This window comes from Apodemus sylvaticus, chromosome 9 (genome assembly GCF_947179515.1).
Source record: "Apodemus sylvaticus chromosome 9, mApoSyl1.1, whole genome shotgun sequence".
NCBI lineage: Eukaryota > Metazoa > Chordata > Mammalia > Rodentia > Muridae > Apodemus > Apodemus sylvaticus.
Genome location: NC_067480.1, coordinates 23,138,930 through 23,164,138, shown reverse-complemented (window position 1 = coordinate 23,164,138; position 25,209 = coordinate 23,138,930). Strand labels below are relative to the sequence as shown.

At 46.4% G+C, this 25,209-nt stretch overlaps 1 protein-coding gene across 1 annotated transcript in view; it reads right to left on the bottom strand.

Annotated features, from left to right (window-relative positions):
• Positions 1-25,209, bottom strand: part of Col6a3 (collagen type VI alpha 3 chain) — an 87,875-nt gene that overhangs the window by 42,343 nt on the left and 20,323 nt on the right. The window contains exons 4-9 of the mRNA XM_052193189.1: positions 20,462-21,064; positions 14,279-14,863; positions 11,066-11,665; positions 9,087-9,659; positions 7,944-8,546; positions 5,491-6,096 (exon numbers count right to left, since the gene is read on the bottom strand). Coding sequence (XP_052049149.1) covers positions 5,491-6,096; positions 7,944-8,546; positions 9,087-9,659; positions 11,066-11,665; positions 14,279-14,863; positions 20,462-21,064 — 3,570 coding nt within the window. The remainder of the gene's footprint in view (positions 1-5,490; positions 6,097-7,943; positions 8,547-9,086; positions 9,660-11,065; positions 11,666-14,278; positions 14,864-20,461; positions 21,065-25,209) is intronic.

Below are 25,209 nucleotides of genomic sequence, written 5' to 3'. Positions count from 1 at the left end.
TGGAAAGAGGGAAAGCTGGCCGGTGAATAAGTCTGTGGGAGCATTTTCTCAATTAATGATGTGAGAGGGCCCAGCCCACTGTGGGTGGTTCTACACCTAGGCAATTTGTCCTGGGCAGTATAAGAATGCAAGCCAAGCAAGCCATGGTGAGCAAGTTGGCAAGCAGCATCCCTCCGTAGTACTTGTCTCTGCTCCTGCTTGAACTCCCACCCTGACTTCTCTCACTGGTCAACTGTAGTCAAGACTTATAAGCCAAATGAAGATCCTTTTTCTCCACATTGCTTTTTGGTCACAGTGTTTAGCACAGCAAAAGAAAGCAAGCTGAGACACCTTATTATGGAGGTCATTGAACCTGGTGTATTTTATATAAAAAAAATACCTCAGGAGATACACACATTTTCTTTTCCATTTTTCTGTCACTGAACACTTAGGCTTGTTCCTTTACTCACTATTACACAGAGTGCTGAGGCACATTGATCTGGAGTCATTCAAATAAGCACCCAGAAGTCCAGATTGTATGAAGACTTCTTTCTAGTTTTTTGAGAAACCTCCACAAAGGCCTCCACAGAGGCTAAACCAGTTTACACTCCCAGCAGGCACACATGAGGGCACCGTTTTGTCCATATTCTCACCAACATTTGTTGTTACTCTTTTCTTTTTTAATGGCCACTCTGGCTGGGGTCAGAATCTCAATAAAATGTGGTTTGCACACACAATGGAATTATTTCCAACCATGAGGAACAAAGTCACATTCAGGAAAGTGGATACACTTAGAGATAATGTTAAGTGAGTTAAGTTATACCAGTCTCAGAAGGACTATTTTCTCTCACTTGTGGTTTCTAGATTTTATAAAGATACATACAACCATAGAGGTATATATGACACAAAAAAAAATAGAAGTTAAATTATCTAGGACAGTGCTTCTCAAGCTAAAGGTCATGACCCCTTTGAGGGGTTGCCCAAGACCATCAGAAAACAGAGATATTTACATTATTATTCATAACAGTAGCAAAATTACAGGTATGAAGTAGCAAAGAAAAGAATTGTACAGTTGGGGGATCACCACAGTGTGGGGAACTTTATTAAAGGATCACTAAATTAGGAAGGTAGAGAACCACCTATCTAGGAGAGCAAAGAAGAGGAAGAAAAGGTGGAGTAGCTAATATGGGGAGATGTGTTCAAACTTCACCCTGGAAAAAGCAAGATAGTAACCTTTCATCAAACCCAAAAGAAGTTAAGCATTCAAATTTTAAAAATAACGTCAAAAATGATAGGAAGTAACAATCACTATTCCTTAATATCTCTTAACATCAATGGACTTAATGCCCCAATAAAAAGACACAGACTAACTGAATGGATACGTAAACAGGACCCTACATTTTGCTGCTTACAGGAAACACACCTCAGGGTCAAAGACAAACACTACCTTAGAGTAAAAGGCTGGAAGACAATTTTACAAGCAAATGGTCTCAGGAAACAAGCTGGAGTAGCCATTTTAATATCAGATAAAATTGACTTTCAACCCAAAGTCATCAAAAGAGACCCTGAGGGACACTTCTTGCTGGTCAAAGGAAAAATACAAAAAGAAGAACTGTCAATCCTGAACATCTATGCCCCAAATGCAAGGGCACCCTCTTTCGTAAAAGAAACTTTATTAAAACTAAAAGCACACATTGCACCTAACACAATAATTGTGGGTGATTTCAACACTGCACTTTCCTCAATGGACCGATCAGGAAAACAGAAACTAAACAGGGACACAATGAAACTAATTGAAGCTTAGGACCAATTAGATTTAACAGATATATATAGAACATTCTATCCTAAAACAAAAGAATATACCTTTTTCTCAGCACCTCATGGTACCTTCTCCAAAATCGACCATATAATTGGTCACAAGACAGACCTCAACAAATATAAGAAGATAGAACTAATCCCATGCCTCCTATCTGATCACTATGGAGTAAAAGTGGTCTTCAATAGCAACAGAAACAACAGAAAACCCACATACACGTGGAAACTGAACAATACTCTACTCAATGATACCTTGGTCAAGGAAGAAATAAAGAAAGAAATTAAAGACTTTTTAGAACACAATGAAAATGAAAACACAACATACCCAAATCTATGGGACACAATGAAAGCAGTGCTAAGAGGAAAACTCATAGCCCTGAGTGCCTCCAAAAAGAAAATGGAGAGAGCATACATTACCAGCTTAATGACACACCTGAAAGCCCTAGAACAAAAAGAAGCTACTTCGCCTAGGAGGAGTAGAAGGCAGGAAATCATCAAACTCAGGGCCGAAATCATCAAACTCAGGGCCGAAATCAATCAAGTAGAAACAAAGAGAACCATACAAGAAATCAACAAAACCAGGAGCTGGTTCTTTGAGAAAATCAACAAGATAGATAAACCCTTAGCCAGACTGACCAAAGGGCACAGAGAAAGTATCCAAATTAACAAACTTAGAAATGAAAAGGGAGATATAACAACGGAAACTGAGGAAATCCAAAAAATCATCAGATCCTACTACAAGAGCCTGTACTCAACACAACTGGAGAATCTGGAGGATATGGACAATTTCCTTGACAGATACCAGATACCAAAATTAAATCAGGATCAACTAGACCATCTAAATAGTCCCATAATGCCTAAAGAAATAGAAGGAGTCATAGAAAGTCTTCCAACCAAAAAAAGCACAGGACCAGATGGCTTCAGTGCAGAATTCTACCAGACCTTCAAAGAAGAGTTAACACCAATACTCTTCAAACTATTCCACAAAATAGAAACAGAAGGAACACTACCCAATTCCTTCTATGAAGCCACAATTACGCTGATACCAAAGCCACAAAAAGATCCAACAAAGAAAGAGAACTTCAGACCAATTTCCCTTATGAACATCGATGCAAAAATACTCAATAAAATTCTTGCCAACCGAATCCAAGAACACATCAAAACGATCATCCACCATGATCAAGTAGGCTGTATCCCGGGAATGCAGGGTTGGTTCAATATACGGAAATCCATCAATACAATCCACTACATAAACAAAATCAAAGAACAAAACCACATGGTCATTTCATTGGATGCTGAAAAAGCATTTGACAAAATTCAGCATCCCTTCATGCTTAAAGTCTTGGAGAGAACAGGAATTCAAGGCCCATACCTAAACATAGTAAAAGCAATATACAGCAAACCGGTAGCCAGCATCAAACTAAATGGAGAGAAACTTGAAGCAATCCCACTGAAATCAGGGACCAGACAAGGCTGCCCCCTTTCTCCTTATCTTTTCAATATTGTACTTGAGGTACTAGCTCGGGCAATTCGACAACATAAGGAGGTCAAAGGGATACAAATTGGAAAGGAAGAAGTCAAACTATCATTATTTGCAGACGACATGATCGTCTACCTAAGTGACCCAAAGAACTCCACTAGAGAGCTCCTACAGCTGATAAACAACTTCAGCAAAGTGGCAGGTTATAAAATCAACTCAAGCAAATCAGTGGCCTTCCTATACTCAAAGGATAAGCAGGCTGAGAAAGAAATTAGGGAAATGACCCCCTTCACAATAGCCTCAAACAGTATAAAGTATCTTGGGGTGACTCTTACCAAACATGTGAAAGATCTGTATGACAAGAACTTCAAGACTCTGAAGAAGGAAATGGAAGAAGACCTCAAAAAATGGGAAAACCTCCCATGCTCATGGATCGGTAGAATCAATATAGTTAAAATGGCCATTTTGCCTAAAGCACTATACAGATTCAATGCAATACCCATCAAAATCCCAACTCAATTCTTCACAGAGTTAGAAAGAGCAATTATCAAATTCATCTGGAACAACAAAAAACCCAGGATAGCTAAAACTATTCTCAGCAACAAAAGAAAATCTGGGGGAATCAGTATCCCTGACCTCAAGCAATACTACAGAGCAATAGTGTTAAAAACTGCATGGTATTGGTACAGTGACAGACAGGAGGATCAATGGAACAGGATTGAAGATCCAGAAATGAACCCACACACCTATGGCCACTTGATCCTCGACAAAGAGGCTGCAAACATCCAATGGAAAAAAGATAGCCTTTTCAACAAATGGTGCTGGTTCAACTGGAGGTCAGCATGCAGAAGAATGCGAATTGATCCATCCTTGTCTCCTTGTACTAAGCTCAAATCCAAATGGATCAAGGACCTCCACATAAAGCCAGACACTCTGAAGCTAATAGAAAAGAAACTGGGGAAGACCCTTGAGGACATCGGTACAGGGAGAAAGTTTCTGAACAGAACACCAATAGCGTATGCTCTAAGAGCAAGAATTGACAAATGGGACCTCATAAAATTACAAAGTTTCTGTAAGGCAAAGGACACCATCAAGAGGACAAATCGGCAACCAACAAATTGGGAAAAGATCTTCACCAATCCTACATCAGATAGAGGGCTAATATCCAATATATATAAAGAACTCAAGAAGTTAGACTCCAGAAAACCAAACAACCCTATTAAAAAATGGGGTACAGAGTTAAACAAAGAATTCTCACCTGAAGAACTTCGGATGGCGGAGAAGCATCTTAAAAAATGCTCAACTTCATTAGTCATTAGGGAAATGCAAATCAAAACAACCCTAAGATTTCATCTTACACCAGTCAGAATGGCTAAGATTAAAAATTCAGGAGACAGCAGGTGTTGGAGAGGGTGTGGAGAAAGAGGAACACTCCTCCACTGCTGGTGGGGTTGCAAATTGGTACAACCACTCTGGAAATCAGTCTGGCGGTTCCTCCGAAAACTGGGCACCTCACTTCCAGAAGATCCTGCTATACCACTCCTGGGCATATACCCAGAAGACTCCCCACCATGTAATAAGGATACATGTTCTACTATGTTCATAGCAGCCCTATTTATAATTGCCAGATGCTGGAAAGAACCCAGGTATCCCTCAACAGAAGAGTGGATGCAAAAAATGTGGTATATCTACACAATGGAGTACTATTCAGCCATTAGAAACAACGAATTCATGAAATTCTTAGGCAAATGGATGGAGCTAGAGAATATCATACTCAGTGAGGTAACCCAGACTCAAAAGGTGAATCATGGTATGCACTCACTAATAAGTGGATATTAACCTAGAAAACTGGAATACCCAAAACATAATCCACACATCAAATGAGGTACAAGAAGAAAGGAGGAGTGGCCCCTGGTTCTGGAAAGACTCAGTGAAACAGTATTCAGCAAAACCAGAACGGGGAAGTGGGAAGGGGTGGGTGGGAGGACAGGGGAAGAGAAGAGGGCTTACGGGACTTTCGGGGAGTGGGGGGGCTAGAAAAGGGGAAATCATTTGAAATGTAAATAAATTATATCGAATAAAAAAAATTTAAAAAAAAAACTTTAATACACACACACACACAGACACACACTTCACCAAGCAGCCCCGCCCATGCACGCAGCCCCGCCCACACACAGCCCCGCCCACACACGCAGCCCCGCCTCCATGGGTTTTACCTGAAGGGGGATATCGAGTACTGGCCAGGATATGCTGTATCTGCTGTGAGGTTAGAGTGGTGATGGGCGTCAGCAGCTTCTGCTCCAGTCTGGGCAGCTCCCTGAAGGTGCTCACGGAGTACACGTACTCAGGACTCAGGGAGATCTTTACCAGCTCCTCTTGGTCTGTGTGCCTGGCAATGGTGAGAGGGGCCACGCCGAACTGCTTGAGTTCCACGGCTGAGTCGTCCACCTCATCGTCAGACTTCCCAGACGAAATGAGGACTAGGAACTGCGGAACGCCCTCTTCTATCCGGCTCCCCAGCGGCCTCTGGAAGATGTTCTTCAGCACATACTCCAGGGCATTTCCGATGTAGACCTGCCTCCCACCCTTGGGCCGCAGCCTGCGCACGGCATTCTGGACTTCGTCCTTGCTGAAGTGGGCGTTCAGAGGAAACTCCATCTTGGAGTCCTCACTGAACTGGATGACGGCTACCCGGGTGGTGTCAAAGCCTATGTCCAGATACTCGACCAGCCTCTCAATCAGGGTCCGGATGTGCTGGAACTCGGGGCCGGCATTCTGGGATCCATCGATGAGAAAGACCACATCTTTCTTGTTGCCAGCACCTGAAAAGCAGACGTGACCACGGTCTTAAGCTTCAAGGGCACCAGACCCTAGTTGCCGTTGAGCCGCTTCCTAGGCTCAGTCTGTCATCAGATCAGTGCCCTGTGGGCAATCAGACCAGGCACCATAGGGAAAACACCAAGCGAAGGAACAAGTCCGGTGTGTTTCCACATCTAAACACCAGACGAGAGAAGAACCAGCAAGAGGCATGGAAACGTGAGCCCGAAACCAAAGAGTTGTGCCTACGTTAGGATGGAGATGGTGTTTTAGGAAGGAGGCATCAACTGTGGCAAGAACTGCCCACTGGCTCAGCACTGGCCAGAGGCAGCCACTGGGACTCTGGAGAAAGCACTTTCTAAGGAAGAGTGAGCAATGAATTAGACAGAAGGGGAGACACTGCTCAGAGCACATGTAAGCCTTTTCATGGCGGAGGCTCTTCTGTAGGGCACTGAGAGAACCGGTCTGAGCAATGCACACTTATCACAAGAACTGTCCAATATACTGAAGAATGGGGCAGGAATGGCGGGGGCAGGGTGGATGAGACATGAAGACGGTGTGCTGACAGGCTCAGAGAGAAGGGCGGAGTCGAGACAGGCCATCCCAGATTTAAAAAAAAATTAAACCTCGGAGAAGCGAAACCATCCCTGGGAGAGACCCAGCAGAGCTCCTGAACATTCTCTAGAAAGTGGGACTCAGGGTCTGCAGCTGAGAGCAAGGTGGGGAGAAGGGTAGAGAAAGCTACATGGGAAAAAGCGGGGCGCGCACCAGGTGGCCACTCTGACCTGTGGGAGAAAGAGCAGAACCAAGCACTGTGGAAGTACAGGTCTGGATTCACAAGAAGGAGGTTCTGTGAGTATGCACACATGCACTCACACATACAGGAGCCCTAGGGTGCACACATGCATGCACCCACACCCACATACAGGAGCCCAAGGGCCTCAAGGTGCAGCATAACACATACTCCTGTGGTCTCACGGGGTTTGGAAATGGCTGTGTTCCTCTACTATATGAGAGAGAGAGAGACAGAGACAGAGAGACAGAGATAGAGACAGAGACAGACAGAGACATCCCCAAATGTATATGAGTGTGAACATCCTAAATCACTCTATGTAAGTGTAAAGAACACACTGCTCTCTCCTGAACACCAGGGGCAAGCTGCCTCCTCAGGACGTGCAAATCCGCTGTACAAATCCTGCTTTCTCACTATCTTTCACAGGCATTACTCCCCTGCCTTCCTTGCCTGCTCCTTCATTTTCCCTCTCATGAAAACACCTGGCCACATCTGTCCTCTTCAGCCCTGAGTGCCCAGGAAGGGGGCACGGCCTTAGGATGGCTTGCACTGAGGGTGACAGCATCTTGACCTCTTTCCTGAGCTACTGCAGCTCAGACCTTGTTGAATCTTAATGATGCAGAGAACAGGAAGGCCTCCCCACAGTTGGCACACCTCTCAGCTTCAAGGAAATGTCACACATGGGGGCTATAGATAAAAATATCTCAGAGACCCCACCTTTCTTAGCAGAGCAGAGCACCTGTGATTATGCTCCTCTAGATAGCAGAAGGCTACTGGTTGCCACTTAGGTTGGACACTCAGCAAAGGGCCCTCCTCAGGCCCCTCTGTAGAGCCTGGATCTACGTCATGTGCATGCCCTCTTGGATGCTTTAACTTGACCACAGACATGAATCTTAACTTTATTGCTTGACATTGAAAAAAAAAAAGTTTCCTAGTTTTTCCACACACGCTATTCGGCAGAGGAAAAAGCCTAAAAGGGCTTCATACCTCACAGTCCATGCAAGTACCCTAAGTGAGTATGTGGAGAGAAACTAAAAGAATCCATTCTCAACCCCTCACCTGCACCTGGTGAGGGCGTCAAAACGGGTTTCAACGCACTCAGCTCCTCACGATTAAGCTGGATCACCCTCTCAGAGATGACCTGCTGTATGGTCCCAAGCTCCCGGAAGGTGGGGATGGCCACAGCAAAGTCGGGGATGTAGGAGATGGTCTGCATTTCGGTGATGTCAGCATTCCCAATGCCAATGCCGATAGGCACAGCCCCGCCCTGCTTCAGGACCACCGAGGGGCCTCTCACGTCATCCCCCGACCGCTCCGCTGTGAGGACAATCAGGAGCTGAGGAACACCTTCTGCTATCCTGCTCCCAGTAGAACTGGTCAGGATATTCCTTAACACAAAGTCCAGTGCCGCCCCTGTGTTGGGGGTCGGGCCACCCAGCAGTGTCAGCCTGCGGATGGCACTGATGACACCCTGCTGGTCCATGTGGGAATTCAGGTAGAACTCCGGCCTGGTCCGGTCACTGTACTGCACTAGTGCCACACGCACCCGGTCGGGACCCACATCCAGGCTCTCCACCACCCTCTGCACAAACTCCTTTAGCAGGGGGAAGCCACTGCGGACACCCTCGGAGCCATCGATCAGAAACACCACATCCTTTTCACCTGAAATTGAAGGAAAACATCTGGTGATTCGCACAGGACTGGGCACAGCAGCAAGGGGCACTGAACTCATCTGCCTTCTCTGGCATCTTTAGTCTTTAATGAATGTAAATAAATGACTTACATTAGTAAGAGCCACTTAAAGCACATCGCTTGACACTGTGTCCTAACGAAGGCTGTTTAGTAATAAACATAGTTATAGCGCATGGCTTTATTATCAGACAAGAACTTTTTCAAGATATAAACTATTGGTATCTAAACCTCTATAAGGCATCTTCTTGTGAAATATTCTGGTGCCTTTAAAAACTACTCACCAGTATCCTTCCAAGACACAAGTTAGAAAATCAGAGAGCGTATACTCCTGTTCTTTGGTTCACCTAGAAATAGCCTGTAATTTCCACATTCTATGTGAGCCCTGGGAGAGATTCATCTAAGAACTCTAGCCAGCAGCTTCTGCTAAAGATCTGAAGCTAGAGACTGGGATACAGGGGGTTCTGGGGGGGGCAGGGAGCAGGGAGTGGGGGGCATCTTGGTGAGCTATACCTGATACAGGGCCTGAACCCTGTTCTGCTTTCAGAAGGCTCACAATCTGTGACTGGAGGTCCCCAATCTTAGGGAGTGACTCTGCAGTCAGGATAAATGCAGGGGACGGAACAATCTGCTCCAGTTCATCGGGGTTGGCGTTCTTGGCTTGAAAGATGAAAGGTATCACTCCTCTTTGCTTCAGGGAGCTTGCAGGCCCGGCCACAGCATCTGTAGACCTTCCAGCAACCAGCAGCACCAGGAACTGCTGCACGTTCTCCTCGATGCGGCTGCCCGCTGACCTCACAAAGATGTTCCTAAGTGCGTAGTCCAGGGCGTAGCCCAGGTTGAGGGATTTGCCTGTCTTTATCTTCATCTTCTTCACGAGATTAAGGATTTCAGCCTTAGTCTGGTGCTCACTGAAACGGGACTCCAGCCTGACATCATCACTGAACTGAGCTATTGCTACCCGGGTTCCATCCGGCTTCACGTCGAGCTCCTCAATGATCCTGTAGAGAAAGTCTCTGACAGCAGGGAACTGGCCCATGACATTGATTGAGCCATCAAAGAGGAAAAGAATGTCCCGCTTGCTCTCTACAAGGAAAACAGATGGACACAGTAAGCGGAGAGACACCAAGAACATTCTGCCTCGCACTGCCACAATGTGGGAGTTCACCAGATTCTTAGGACATCACCGTACCAGCAAGGGAGGAGAACAAGGCCCCTGCCAATGGCCTCTGCTGTTTCAGAGCAGCACATATTTGCAAAGGAATAGCACTGGCCAGGCCATTCTACCAGCCCACCACCAGACATTCTTAACAAAGCAAGTTGCAGGAAAGCCTGCCCACCCTGTTCTTGCAGCAGGTTAGACCACTGAGAGTAGACAATGTTTTCTTGTTATAAATAAGACCATTGAAACTGTTCCTGTCTACACTTCACCCTGAAAACTGTCCCCTATCTCCTGGGACAGAGACCAATTGAAGACTAACTTCCCCCTGACTTCTGGGTTGACATGTGTGGTGGTTTAAATATGCTTGGCCCAGGGAGTGGCACTATTTGCAGGTGTGGCCTTGTTGGACTAGGTGTGGCCTTGTTGGAGGAAGTGTGTCATTGTGGGCATGACCTTTAAGACCCTCGTCCTAGCTGCCTAGAAGCCAGTTTCCTGTTTACATTGGGAACAAGATGTTGAACTCTCTGCTTCTCCTGCACCATGGCTGCCTGGGTGCTGTCATGCTCCTGTCTTGATGATGATGGACTGAACCTCTGAACCTGTAAGGTCAAGAGTTAAGACTCAACATATTACCTGCTGGTGCTTTAGAGGGCCGGGGAGGCCAGTCCAAACCTCTGCAAACATTTCCAATTTACTGAAACTGGACTGAAGAAAACATGGGTAACAGCAAAGGGAGGCCACACCATCATGTAAATATCATCTCAAACCATTCTGAGAACTACTTCAGTGAGACAGCCGTTGGCTCAGGCTTGCATCTGAGTGAAAGTGGCCAACTGGTAGGTCTTGTGTATTCATCACCAAGGGAAATAATAATAATAATAACAATAATAATCTGCCACAGTAGTAACCACAGACTGTTGCATGCAGGTGTTTGTTTTTTTAAACATGGCAGAGTCTGTATAAAGGAGGGATGTGAGCTTTAAAGGATGCCAATACATAATCTTGTAACAGAACCAATCAATCATCAATCAATGTCTCTGTCTCCTTCCCTTCTTTTCCCTCCTTTCCTTCCCTTCCCCCACCACCTCTCCCTCACGAACTCTAGAATGTTCACCTTGTTCAGCTTCTTAATGAACAACATGAACAGGGCGTGGCTGGCTATTCTAGACATGGAGTCTGCATTTGCTCACACACTGCCTTTAACCAGTCCCAACCCAAATGAACCCACCATCCTTCCACAAGTCACAGGCTCTGGGGTTTCATTGGCTACCACTGCCAGAGAGGCACCCAGAGAGGGAAAGAAAGGGGTCCGCACTGCTGGAAGGTTTACCTGGCTGGGATAGTGGAACTTCCTGTACACCTCCACTAACATATGTGGTTAGGGGCTGAATCAGCTGTTGAGGCAAAGCTGGCAGGGAGCTGAAATCGTCCATGAGATATACCAGGCTGGGATTAAAAGCAATATGCTCTAACTCAGCCTTATCCGCCCGATTGGTCCCCACACAGAAGGTCAGCACGCCTGAGCGCGCCAGAGCATTGGCAGCTTGCAAATAGGCATCCTCAGACGGCCCGGCCATGAGCAGGAGCAGCAGCTGAGGCACGTGTTCACGGGTCCTGCTGCCGCCCGCCTCCGTGAAGTGATTGGCATGGATATAGCTCAGGGCAGAGCCTGCGTTCAGACCGGAGCCCCCCTTGAGCTGCAAGCGCCTCAGGTGAGCGAGCAGCTCTGACTTGGTCTGGTAAGTGTCTAGAGAGAACTCCGTGACCGGAGTGTCACTAAACTGCACCAAGCCAACACGGATATTGTCACTTCCGACATCGAGGCTGTTAACTAGGTTGGTTACAAAGTCGCGCACATAAGGGAAATTGTTTTTCCCAACGTTGTCGGAGCCATCCAAGAGGAAGATGATATCCCGCTTGTTTACGTGAACTGCAGTGAAGCACAGAAAACACAGTGAGACACGGCCCTGAGAGGGCTTCCCATGTGTGCCCAAGAAGGCACACATGACACATTCAGAACACGGAGGGAGTCAACGTGGCAGAGCAGGTCATCTGGTAAAATATGGCCAGCGGCTGCATATTTTCCCCTTGCGGTGGCTGGAGCTTGTGAGGCACACTGATGGACAAGTGTACAAAACCAAGATGGCTCACAGACAGACAAAGCGCTAGAGTTAGAATGTTTACAACCAACATCACCAGAAGAATCCTGAAACACTGTGTTTCCTCCCTGGAACTGAAGTCCACAGGGTGCTGTCTTTTCTGTTGCTCCTTGTCTCCAGAGCTCCGGTCACAGGATCCTCACCTATGCTGGCTGGGCCCTCTGCGACTCACCTGGGTACACAAAGCTTTCTACCCAAAGCTCAAGAAATATCAGCCCACGTGGACCTAGGAACCCAGCTTCTTTAAGACTGTTGGCCAATCAAAGGATGTGGTCCTACAACCAGAGTCCTCATCCCCCTGTCCTCCTTTCTGATTAGGGGGTTGTTTCAGTATCAGGTAACAGAGTGCCCAGGAGAGAGCCTCCAAGGAGGTGTGGCAGCATCTGTACTGGCTAGTTGTGTGTGTCAACTTGACACAAACTGGAGTTATCACAGAGAAAGGAGTTTCAGTTGGAAGTGCCTCCATGAGATCCAGCTGTGGGGCATTTTCTCAATTAGTGATCAAGTGGGGAGGGCCCCTTGTGGGTGGTACCACCTCTGGACTGGTATTCTTGGGTTCTATAAGAGAGCAGGCTGAGCAAGCCAGGGGAAGCAAGTCAGTAAGAAACATCCCTCCATGGCCTCTGCATCAGCTCCTGCTTCCTGACCTGCTTGAGTTCCAGTCCTGACTTCCTTTAGTGATGAACTGCAACATGGAAGTGTAAGCTCAATAAACCCTTTCCTCCCCAACTTGCTTCTTGGTCATGATGTTTGTGCAGGAATAGAAACCCTAACTAAGACAGCATCATAGATGGTTAAAATAGATGTCAACTTAGACAGATTCGAAAATCACCTGAGAGACAGGCTTCCATGCTGTAAGGGAGTTTCTAGGTTGAGCTATTGAGTTGGGAAGATTCACCCTAAATGGAGATGCCATCTTTCCGAGAGCTGGGGTCCTTCCTGGGCAAGAGTAAGAAGGAGAACACCCGGCAGGGTGCCAGCGTCCATCTCTCTCTCTCTGCTTCATGACTAAGAATATGACCAGCTACCTCAAGCTCCTGCTCTCTCGCCTCCTCCACCATTGCAGGCAGCATCCTCAGGCTGTGAGTCAAAATCAACCTTCCTTCACTACCTTGACTTTGTCATGTATTTTGTCACAGGTATCAGGGAAGTTGGATGACAAAGAGATCATATCCCATGTTTGGCCATGAAGAAAAGCCTATCTGTGGGTCACATATCTGTGGGTCGAATATCTGTGGGACCTATATTCAACCAATGCTCAAAATATAGGTCCCATATCTAGGGATTCAACCAATGCTCAAAATATTTGAAAAAAAAGCATATTTAAACTGAATATGATTGTGTCCCCTGTCAGTGCTTCCTATACAATTGGCTACAATGCTAGCCTTGCATTTGTTACAGTATACATAGGAGGATATATACAAATTACATTTGAGCACTTGTACCATCTTAAAGAAGGGACTTGAGCATCTGTGGATTTCTGTATTCACAGATGGAGGGAATCGGTCTATGCCCTATGGATGCTGAAGGACACATAGACACTAGTTTCCCCCCACATGCCCCATTATAATTCAGACTAACTGGACCCTATGTTCATGCATTTAACTTTGGCTATGAAAGAGTGGGGGAGAGAGAGAGAGAGAGAGAGAGAGAGAGAGAGAGAGAGAGAGAGAGAGAGAGAGAGAGAGAGAGAGAATTTGAGGACTCTCAAGACCAGATGGTCTGAAGAGCAAGCAGGCACCCATGCAATAGGTTCATGCACTGCCCAGCCCTTCTGTGTGAGGTCTGTGAGAGGGAAAGCTGGATTCCAGGATATCCATCTTCTCTTCACTGAGGATGAAGGTTTGTGTTACCCCAGTTCACAAGTTGAGAACTTCAGTGACTCTGGAAATAACTCTGCACTGTCAATCATATTAATTGAGGGAGCAGAAGGCCCATGGGCTGGATCTTCACACCCATCTATCAGTATGTTTTCCTGTTTGAGAGACTCCCTTTTATACAGAGCGAAAAGAGGGGCTAAGATCTGAGGGTACTGTATCATCTATGAGTAGAAAACCTGTCAGCTCAGGAAAGGAAAAGTCCCGGGCTGAGAGGAAGTTCCTAGAAAGGGTCACTAATAAAAACAGAAGGAATGTCAATCAGAGAACTGAGAGTGACTTCTGTGGCCAAAAGCTGTACAGCCAGGTGACCCTATGATGCTACAACTTAAAATCATGGGCATTTACAGAGTGACATTTTCAACTCTACTGTTTCAACTCTGGGGGAAAACTAAATGGTTGTCTTCACTGTGAAACAGCAGTCTGTCAGCTAAACAGTCACCAGGTATTTCTCAAAGTTTCTGCCTGCCAGCCCCCTCCTGTGTGTGTGAAGCACAGCCGCCATACCTTCTGTGGTTCCAGTGAGGGTCCTGAGGGGTGCCATCAGGTTGGGCAGCATGTTTAGTAAAGGAGCAGGGCGGAACTCGGCAGGAACGAAGACCAAGGAGGAGTCAAAAGCGATCTCTTTCAGCTCATCCTCATCTGCGGCCCTGCTGCCAACAACCAGGGCCATGATGCTGCCTCTCTTCAGCTCCTGGGCAGGCTGGCTGACTTCGTCGAGGGACTTACCCCCTGTGATCAACACCATGAGCTTAGGAACTCCCTCAGAGGCCCTATGGCCAGCTGAGCTAGTGAAGAGGTTGTTTCGAACAAAGTCCAGAGCAGACCCCGTGTACAGGGCTGAGCCATTCAGGGCCTTCATCTTCCGCACTGAAGTTACGGCATCCTTTTTGGTGGCGTAGGTATTTAAATAGAACTCAGGCTTGACGGTGTCTGCATACTGAGCCACGGATACCTGAACCAGGTCCTGTCCGATTTCCAGCCTCTGGATGACTCTGGAAATGAACTCTCGGATGGCATTGAAGTTGGACTGCCCCAGGCTGGAGGAACCATCCACCAGGAAGACGATGTCCCTCTTGTTGACTTCCATGACTGTAGATTGCAATAATAAAAGATGAACAGAATGGCCTCAGGGATCAGGGTCAACAGAGACACTGTAAATCTTACTATCTACAGACTACCCTCCCTTGCCTTGGCCAATGTCCTTGGGAGAACTGTCACACATGAGTGACCGGCTCCTTTCCAACCTAACCTACCTGTATTGTGTTTCAGCAATAGCTTCACAGAAGAAAGCTAGTCTTAGCTTCACACACCACCACTAACGAGGTGACTCTTTATTGCCCAAAGTACTTTAAATGAGTAAAACTCATGTCTGTTCAGAAAACTCTTTGCATCAGCAGCCGGACATCCACACACAAATGCAAAATAGAACAGGAATGCTCCTTTTTCCTTTGGTTCAATCTTGTATGGCTTCCTTTGGCAAGTGAAAACCAAAGGCTTACGGGTTTGTCATGAATCTTGGAAAAGGAGCCAGCGTCCACCCCACCAAAGGCAGCCGTAGCTTGTCACTTACTTCACAGTCCAGGTGGGAATGGCAGTCAATGACATGCCATGACCTGGGTCACACAAACAAACCACGAAAGCAAGCACCTGGGCCAGATTGCTACTGGCAGCAGTTATGAGTTCACCCAGCCGCTGCCTCAGAACATGTACAACCTGCCCAAGGGATGGGAACAGTGGCTCTACCAGGCTCGAAGCCCAGGCCTGATGTCTCAGGCTCCTCCTAGACTGTAAAGATTCTAGATGAGCTGAGCAGGGGTGGGTGTGTTTACAAAGAAGCACCCGTATATCCCTTGTAGCAGACGGCCGGCATGACAATGTAATGTTTTACACCCATCAGAAGAAAGGAGGCTAGGAAGGGCTTCCTAAGAAGTAGAGATGCTTCTCATGATGTGTTCTAATTCACCGCTCATTCCTGGTCTCAGAGACCAGAGGCTAGGAATATGGTGCCAGGGTCACTGGTGCTGTCATAAGGAATGGGATTAGTGTGACTGAGCCCCCTCTAACACTCTATGACCAAAAGGAGACAAAGCTGTTGTGCCAGGAGGGAGGCAATTCTGCACAAGACTTTTTTATCCCAGAAGCCCAGTTAGTTACCTGCTGGTGCAAATGTGTATGTGACATTACCTGCCCTTGCTCACTGGGCCACAAACATGGATATGATGACCTATTCAGGGATCTCATTCCTCCTTCAGTATGGAATATGCAGTCTCGTGGGGTTGCAACTTTGATTGTAATATAAAAATATCTTTGTATATAAACCTAGTGCTTGTGTGTATGTATAGTGGACATCTCATATCTTGTGTTGCTTTGAACAATATGCACACAAGGGCACACACATATATGCTACACATATAATGTTCCATATCTGTAGCACACATATTTATCACGCATCTCTCACACAGCGGGCTGATAGACAAATATCCATGGGATGGCCACTGGAGAGGGGGCACGCTCCTTCACCAACATATCTCCATATAACCATATCAGGTTATAACCTGATAAGAGTCACACTTACCACCTCACAAGTTTTAACACTTCACCATACATTTTACCAGCGGTCCATGGGAAGGACAGATGTCCACATGTACGGGACACGGAAACCATCCACCATGGACTCAGCTTTGTGGATTCTACAGTATACCTACGGAACCCTCAGGTTCCGTAAGACATGTCCTCTTCGATTATAGAAGAGGTCACTTGGTTTTGTGTTTAAAGTTCTGGAAACTGATAACAGGGAGGCACCTGGAGTGATGCTTAGGCAACTACAATGAGGGCTGAAAAAAAAAGTCCCACACCACTCAAAGAGCAGTCAGGTTCCTGTGTTTGCTTCAAGCTTCTGATACTAGCTGATGAGCCTTCTCAGGACCGGGTCCTTTCTCTGGACCTCTCTTTCTGTGGGATGGAGGAGCTGCTTTATGGGCCATCTTACACCCAGTTATCAAACCTCATGATTCTCTCAAGGATGACCAACACTTCCTCGCCACCACCATCCCCGCCCTGCCCCCAATCTCTTCCCCAGAGATTGGAGGAGTCATTGTCTCTTAGGAAGTGACCTTGAAGGTCCAGCTAATCTCAGCCATGACTGATGCTCTTCAGCCCTCATTCCTGGGATGGACAACAGGACACCCCAGGATCCCTCCTCCCAGCAAAGCTTGGGAGTTGGAAAAGGATATCCTCATTCTTCCTATTAATATCACCAAACAAACCCTGTCAACTAGCTACCCTGTCCCCACCCTAGGAACCGCCTTCCTGTCCGTGATACTATTATGCCACGTCCTTAGAGCCCCATCTATCCATCTTCCCCTCTCTCCATCATCTGAAGGCCCTGGGACTTGCCTTGAGTATGTTCTGAGGTCATGCCTATTACCCATGGTCACCACAGATGACACACATCCTGCTACCTGCCCAGCATCTTCTCTTTCAGTCAACTTAAACCCCCACTTCTTCATCTACCAAGTTCTCAAACCTGACCTTTAACCCTTCCTCTCCCTCAATCAACCACTCTCAGCCTCACAACCAATGCCCTGGGCCTATCCTCAGGGATTCTCTGATTCACCAGCCATCACTTGCCCTGTCCCCATCAGACCCTCCTGGCAGAGCAGCCGTAGCTCTCTTCCCTTCTCTCCTTGCGGCATCCAACAAACAGATGCACAGTCAGAAAGCCTGTGCTCTACAGCTGGGACCTCAGAGCACACGAGGGTGACGGCACCAACATGTCACAGTGGGAGGCCCCCAGGAAGTGGGTCTCCCCGGTCTCCAAAAGGACCACCTCAAGACTCTGCTTTCTGCTCAATCCTCCACTGTCGCTGCTGTAGGGGGGTCTGACCTCCCACTTAACAACTACAATATCTGCTGACTCTCTCTCCCCCAAGCCAGTTGCTTCTCAAGCCTCTGCCTGTGTCCCCTTCACTCCAGCTGAGCTGGCATCTGTCTGTCAGGGCAGGGCAGGGATCTCAGTTTTTGATGCAAGGCCACCCCGTCCCTTTATCTCTTCCCTCTGCTCTTCTTTCCCTGCTCATTTCTGTCCTCCGACTTTGCAGCCCATTCTACTAAGTCCCCTGCCCCCATCCTCTCTATCACAGCCCCTTCTGATGGCCTCATAGCTTGTCACACTTAAGACATGGATTCATCATTAGCTCACATGTGACAGACCCAATGGCTGTATCTCTCTTTCTCTTCCCGTTGTCTCCAGTGCTTGGCAGAGTGATTAGCACATGTCAAATAGTCGAGAACATCTGCCGAAGAGCTATGAGTTCATCACTGAGACTAACCGTGACGTCTGTGAGGAAGGGGCTAGAATGCTAGTTAACTACAAGAAATCTAATCTAAGGGCAGCATACCACCTGTTTAAGTACAGATGTTGAAGCTTCTCTTAAGGCAAGAGATCTTCACCCAGTAAACTCTTGGATGAGAATTTAAGAAATCAGAGCCCAGGCCGGGCAGTGGTGGCGCACGCCTTTAGTCTCAGCACTTGGGAGGCAGAGGCAGGCGGATTTCTGAGTTCGAGGCCAGCCTGGTCTACAGAGTGAGTTCCAGGACAGCCAGGGCTACCCAGAGAAACCCTGTCTCAAAAAAACAAAACAAAACAAAACAAAACAAAACAAAACAAAAAAAGGAAAAAAAAAGAAATCAGAGCCCAAAGATGTTGTATGATCTATCCAGGCACACACACACACACATACAGACACACATACACACACACACAAACAGTCATTCCAAAGGCAGCCATGGTGTTGATTCTGTTCCTAAAGCATAGAGCAATGGTTTGCTTCCAGTGTGCGCAGGCTCAGATAAGCGTCAGTGGGCTGTGCATTTCCCTATCACTGTTTTCTTAACCACCAGAGCCGGAGCAAGGCAGCTGGATGGATATCTGCAGCTCAAACCACAGCTGAGCAGGACTCAGACCACAGCTGGGCAGGACTCAGACCACAACTGGGCAGGACTCAGACCTGGAGTCCCCTTTCTTCAACATTTCAGAAAATTCATCACAGGCTGTTGACCTCCCTTCCTGCACCCTGTCCGCCATCAGGATAGGAGAAGCAGGAAAGCAAAATAGGCTCCAACAAGCTACAGCCAGACTAGCCTCTGAACCCAGATTTACCAAGAACCTTCCTAGGAAAGAGGGTCTCACAAAGAGTTCTGGTGCCAAGGTCAGGTGAAGATGTCCTGGAGCTCCGAGCTTCCTGTCACAACTGCCGTTATCACCAGATAACGTTATCACCAGAGCTCTGCCTTAAATTTATCTGAAGGAAGCTATCCTGATTCCAGCTGAATTTCATACTGAGGAAGTATGGCCAGGTCTCTGTTACCACCATGCTATGATTAGAACCGCCAGTTAACAAAGTGCCAAGCAGCAGAGGACAGCTCCGTACATGAGCCAGTGGGGAGCTTTAAAGTATGTCATTCAGACTTCTGTCCACTTCATACAGTGGCGTGTTCATCAAAACATTTATTGTTAAGACCACAGTTACCCCATTAGCTAAGAAAACCCAGCCTGGAATCCCAGGGGATACAACAGGTAAAACTGCTTATGACAACAGTTATTTCATAGGTCCAGGCTCTTTCTTTATAAAGTTAGCAAACATAGCTAGACACACAAGTGGTTCCATACAGAAAAATTAGAATCTCAGCCTGCAGATGCTAGCCGGAGTTTCCTATGAGTCCCTTCCAAGTGCTCACTTTCTCTGAGCCTGTGCTCTGCTGAAGAACAATGAGTAACAGGGTCTTGTATTTAAGGACTGATCTGAGCACATCCCTTCTTGAAGACAACACCAGGAAGAAGTGAATTGGGTGTTTATGGATACTGAAGCCTTTGGTAGCAACTGTGTCCCCCACTTACTGGATGGTTTTCACTGTCTGTATAGGGTCATAAAAATTACACCATCTGTGGTGGAGTCTCAGACCAACAGCCTTTCTGGCACCCCCATAGCATCCGTGTTTAAGCGTGTATCTCTCATATAACGTTGGTTTGCTTACATTCATTCCTTAAGTGACTCTAGTTGACTGTGCTGCCGAAGTATGTCATTCAAAACAATTTGTTCCAAACTTGGACTCACAGGAGCAGAATTTTCTATAACTTCCCCATTCATCAGAAGCTTGGCTGAGCCTTACCTTCAGCCCGAGTCCCTCCCGTGTCCACTATACTCAGACAGGAGCAGAAACCACTCCCCTTCACTGCCTTTGGGAAGACACTATGAGCATACTTCTAACACACTGATTTTATCTTAGAGTGGCTTTCTCAGAATTGTGATGAATCCCTTAAGGCTCTTTCAAGATGACTGGATGATGAACAAATAATTTATCAATGCTTAATAGCTCAAAGCAGTGCGTTTGTTACATTTTATATTGGTTACTTTGTTAGCCTAAAGACCACACTTTCCTTATAACCCATGTTCTAAGAGAGTGATCCACTCACTTGTTCATCTTTAGGTTCCTGAACACTGAACAATGCAATGACCACACACAGGACATATAGACGCCAACACATCACAGAATGATGGCTGATTGGCTGTGAGTACTTACGGGTTCTCCCAAGGTGAATCACTCCAGTGTCCACTTTCCTTTCATGACAAACAGTATATAACACACCCCCATTCCTGAATAGATGGCAAAAAAGGGCATACATACCTTGTGTGACAATAGCTGGTGGTTGCAAAACAATGTGCCTTTGGGCCACACCAACAAGGTACGGCAGTAATTGCTCCTGGAGGTCCCCAAAGCTACGGAATTCCGGGACAGTAAACACCAAGCTGTCATCAGTAGCTATGTGCTGAAGCTCTGCCCTGGAGGCGGCCTGGGCTCCGAGGCCAAATGAGAACACACTAGCCTGCTTCAGAGCTACCACCCCATCTCGAATCTCATCACTGGAAGGTCCAGCACTTATGAGGACCAGCACCTGGGGGACCCCTTCCTCCACGCGGCTGCCACCTGTCCGTGTGAAGTGATTCTCCACTACAAAGTCAAGGGCCTGTCCTATATTGGCCGACTCCCCCCCATCGAAGCTGAGCCTTTTCACAGCATCTAGAACAGCAGCCTTGGAGGGGTAGCTGTTCAGGGAGAACATGGTTCTGGGCTCATCACTATACTGTACCACCCCTACTTGGACCTGCTGATTTCCAACTGAGAGTCTCTCAAGGACATTTACAAGGAAGTCTCGAATGACATCGAAATTGGCATTTCCGGTGTTCTGTGATCCATCAATAAGGAAAATAATGTCAGCTGAGTCTTGTGCTTTAAAAGAAAGAAATGCAAAAAAAAAAAAAAAAGTGAAAGTGTTAGAACAAGTGACCACATGCATCATCCCGGCTTTCAGACGTGTTTCCTTGGAAACCAACAAGAAACACGAAACAGACAAACAAAACACAGTGTCGATGGAGGAATGTGAAGTCTCTTTTAGTTCTGCATTCTGAGTGGATAAGAGGCAACGAACGTCTCAGGGATCATGGTTGTGCTAGCAGCATTTAGAGCAAATTTTTGTCTGTGATTCCTTCACAGTTAAAGTTCAAAGCATCATACCCCAAGAGAAATCAACATTCTGGATTATTCTTCTAAATTTAGAGGGAAGAATAATTGTATTTGATTATAGGATACTATGTTGCAGGAGAGATGATTAGGTTGACATAAATTCAATGTTTTTTTTATAAATTGTGATTTCTCCTGACTCCTCACATGATTATGAAGATTTTGATGCAAACACACAGTTGAGTAAACAAAAACCCAGGTTCATGGCCGAGTGACTGATGGTTCCAGAAGATTACTTAATTCCCTGGGTAACTATTGTTTGTTTTGTTTCTTGAAAATCAAAATGGATGACCCCATGCACATCTGGGACCCAAAACTCAGACACGGTTAAGTCTTAATTTTAAGATCCCTTGGCATGTGTCAGATCCTACAATCATCTCTCAGGTGCTTGGGTGTGTGAAATCCAAATGTTGGGCTGGGATCAGAAGTATTTGGTTTGCATTGCCTCTGTATTCAGTCAAATAATGAAGAACGATGTTAAGCAGAGTGATGTGAAGCCAGTCATGACATAATTATCCAACCTCATTTTATGACATCCTAGTGGACTGCCTAACAGAACCAAGATTGGCTGAGAGATCCCAAGCCAATCAGCGTTGTCATCACTGCAGGAAATAAAAATGGCGGCCAAAGACCTCATTTTCCCAGTGAGGGAAACTTGAACCTTCCATCCATTACTGGAAATGAGGGTTACATGGAGACTGGGTAAAGAGAAGTGAGTGAGCCTATAAACCAGAACAGAGGAGTCCAAAGGCTCAACTTGTGCACTAAAATCAAACTGGTTTATACTAGAAAAAGGGCAAAATCACCCTAGCAAATGTTTTAATGAATTAAGGGTGTACCCAGGAACAAGAAGGGCCTCTGCGTGAGGATGAATATTCACACTGAAGGGCTCAGAAGCATAATTATTACACTGTAATATAAGAAAGGACCATTCATTTAGATTTTTGAGTGCCAGTGGGTATTTTATATTTAAATTTAATTTTTCCTTGTGCCAGAAAATCTGTTTATATTCTCACTGGGGAAAAAGCTCATCTCACAAAATTAGATATTTTTTTTCACTCAAGCTGTGTTCTTATAAGAGGTGGAGCAGGGAGTACCAGACTTAGGCATGACCTTCCCTCCCTCCCGACTTAAAAGACCTTGACAACCCCTTCAGGGTTTAACCCTTTGCACAGGGAATGGTATTAACTTGGAATGTTGTTACCACTGTCCTCCTGACAAGCTATAAGAGGACAGAGCTTTGTTCCAGTGACTGAGGTCTTAGGTGTTAGTAATTGTGGTACAAAATCAACGTAAGACCAGACCCTTGGCTTAAATTCCAAAGCATTCACCAGTCTTGGGCCAGAATACAAGACCTCTGAAGGATCTTGAGAGGATGCAGAGCCAGGGCATTTGAGTCCCACAGAGCCTAAAAATGGCTCTCACCATTGCACAGAGAGCATCAGAAAATGCCTCCATTGTCCAGGTCTAAGCCAGTGACCTCAAAGGACATAGAAAGACCTGCTTCTTACACATCCTATCTAAATATTTTAAAAGAAGGTTATTTATGATCAAGGTGGACAATAAGCAGATCTTCAGTCATAGCATGGCATGATTCTGTCTTCCTTATATTCACCGCCACCATTCTTGGATAGCAGTTTCTAATGGCATATATACCACTCAAGAGCTCTCTGGATGGGACAGCAGGCTGAACACGCTCAGTGGTAGGTCATAAAATGATGGATAATTTGTCATCACTGAGTCAGAACCGTGATCCTCTTACACACACAATAATGGAACACACACAGCATGCTTTGTTAGCCGCGAGAGCCGAAGCCACACAGGGGCTGTGTGCAGCAAGGCGCACCAACGGCCAATTTCAAGAGAAATCAGATCAGCCTGAAAGTGTAAAATGTGGAAGCTGGTTGGTGGTCTACATTGTATTTCGTGGGTCATACCCTCTGTGGTACTTTCTATGGAAAGAGTTCAAGATGTCCATGGAAGAGCCCCAAGCCCCAGTTGCCTGGGTACCCAGGAAACATCACCTTCCTATTTCCTGTGAGAAACACAATTTATAAAGAAAATGTATAGGTCCCTCAGAATCACCTTCAGTTTCCATTTTAGATTAAAGGTCTCACATCTCAGTTGCACCCATTTCCAAAGGGTGGCAAAGAGACTTTTTTTAAAAAAGACACACAACCAAGGCTAATTAGGAGGGCAGAGTCCATGCAGAGCAGTGATCCCTATGGCTTTTCGTGTGAATGCTTGCTCTTACGTTAGAATCAAGAACAGTCGGCAGGGAACATCTAAGGTCAGTCAGACCACCCATGCACCTTTTCCAGAATTTTATGCAGGGCTCACGATCATGATCCTGGCTACTTGTTTTATCTTATTTCAGTCTTGCTGTGGGACAAACATCCAGTGAGATGTGATTCGAAGGAATTGCAGAGCGCAGTTAATCAGAAAAGACAACAGGCTAATAATACTCTACCCTGGTGCTGCCAGTGACTTACACATAGAAGACAAGAGATGCTCTCTTGGCATAAAAACAAAGGTTTTTAGCTGTGTAGAGATATTCAGTAGGTAGACTCTTTGCTCTTGCTGTGACCAGTTCAGTTTCTATTATTTATATAGTGGTTACATCATCTATTTGTGTTCACAAGTTTGCCAATACATTAACTTTAGAAATGTGCCATTCTCTACTAACCACATTTTTAAATAAGTATGTCATTATACCCATATTCTGAAAGGAGTGGGTCAAGACTCTTGGTAGACACATACAGATCCCCCAGATGCCCCCTTGACCTTCACTCTGAAACTGGAATACCACCCAGGGTGACCTCTAGAACACATATTTGCTTCCTATAACCTGGCAATTATAAAGCAATGCCAGAGGAGAGACCCCCCCCTACCCCCTGGAAGCAGGGAACCCTAGTAGTACAGATAAGAGAGCCAGGTAGTCTCTTCCCTGTCATTTGGTAGACCTTGGTGACCCCAATCCTACCAAGGCTGAGATCAAGGTGAACTGTGGAGAAGGCATAGGAGGACCAGCCTTCAGAAACTCCTTAGGATGGGTCATTCCCAAAGCCCTATGTACCCAAGCCTTGCATGTCCACAGCAGCAGGTGTCTTTCTGCTGACACCCGCCACCTCTCTTCAACTGCCTTTTTCTATATCTCTGTGATGAAACTGGTCTGATATTATTTCCTTAGAGCTTCCCATTGACCTGATTATAATCTCAAAGGCTTGCCGCCTGTTCCGTCTGTGCCCCACATGATCCTTGAAGTGTTTGACTCTTGCCTCAAATTCTCTACTGCCTCTTCACCCCACTCCTTAGCATCTTCACTGAAGGAGACTGGCTTCACCAGATGCTTTACCTCCAGCCTCCAGCCTCGGCCATGCTCTTGGTAGAGGGGAGAAGCTGCCTGTGAGCTTGGCTTCCTCTATCACCTCCTCCGGGCTGCACATGCCCCCTGAGTCCTGGCTGCAAGATCACTCTCCCTAGTCAAGAACCACCTACCACTCACTGTGCCTAGCCTCTCTCCGTGGCCCCAGTCACATGGCGATCAACTGAGGCCACACTGCATACTCAAGAGCTGTCTAAAGAGACCTTCATGGCTGTCCATGTGGATGGCCAGCCTCTCACCTCTTCAGCCTCTCCCCTAGAAGCCATCTCTAGAGGACACAGGTTGCCCTTCCGGCCTTATTGGCAACCCCGTCCCCCTCCAATTCTCCAACTCCATGATTCCAAACGCCTTCTTACTACATGCTTCTTCCATACTCACTCAACTGTCCTGAGCACTGAGCACAGCCTCTGGGCATCTCATCCTGTGGCTCTCAGAATTCTCCCCATTCCCTCCAGCATTTCACCTCCTT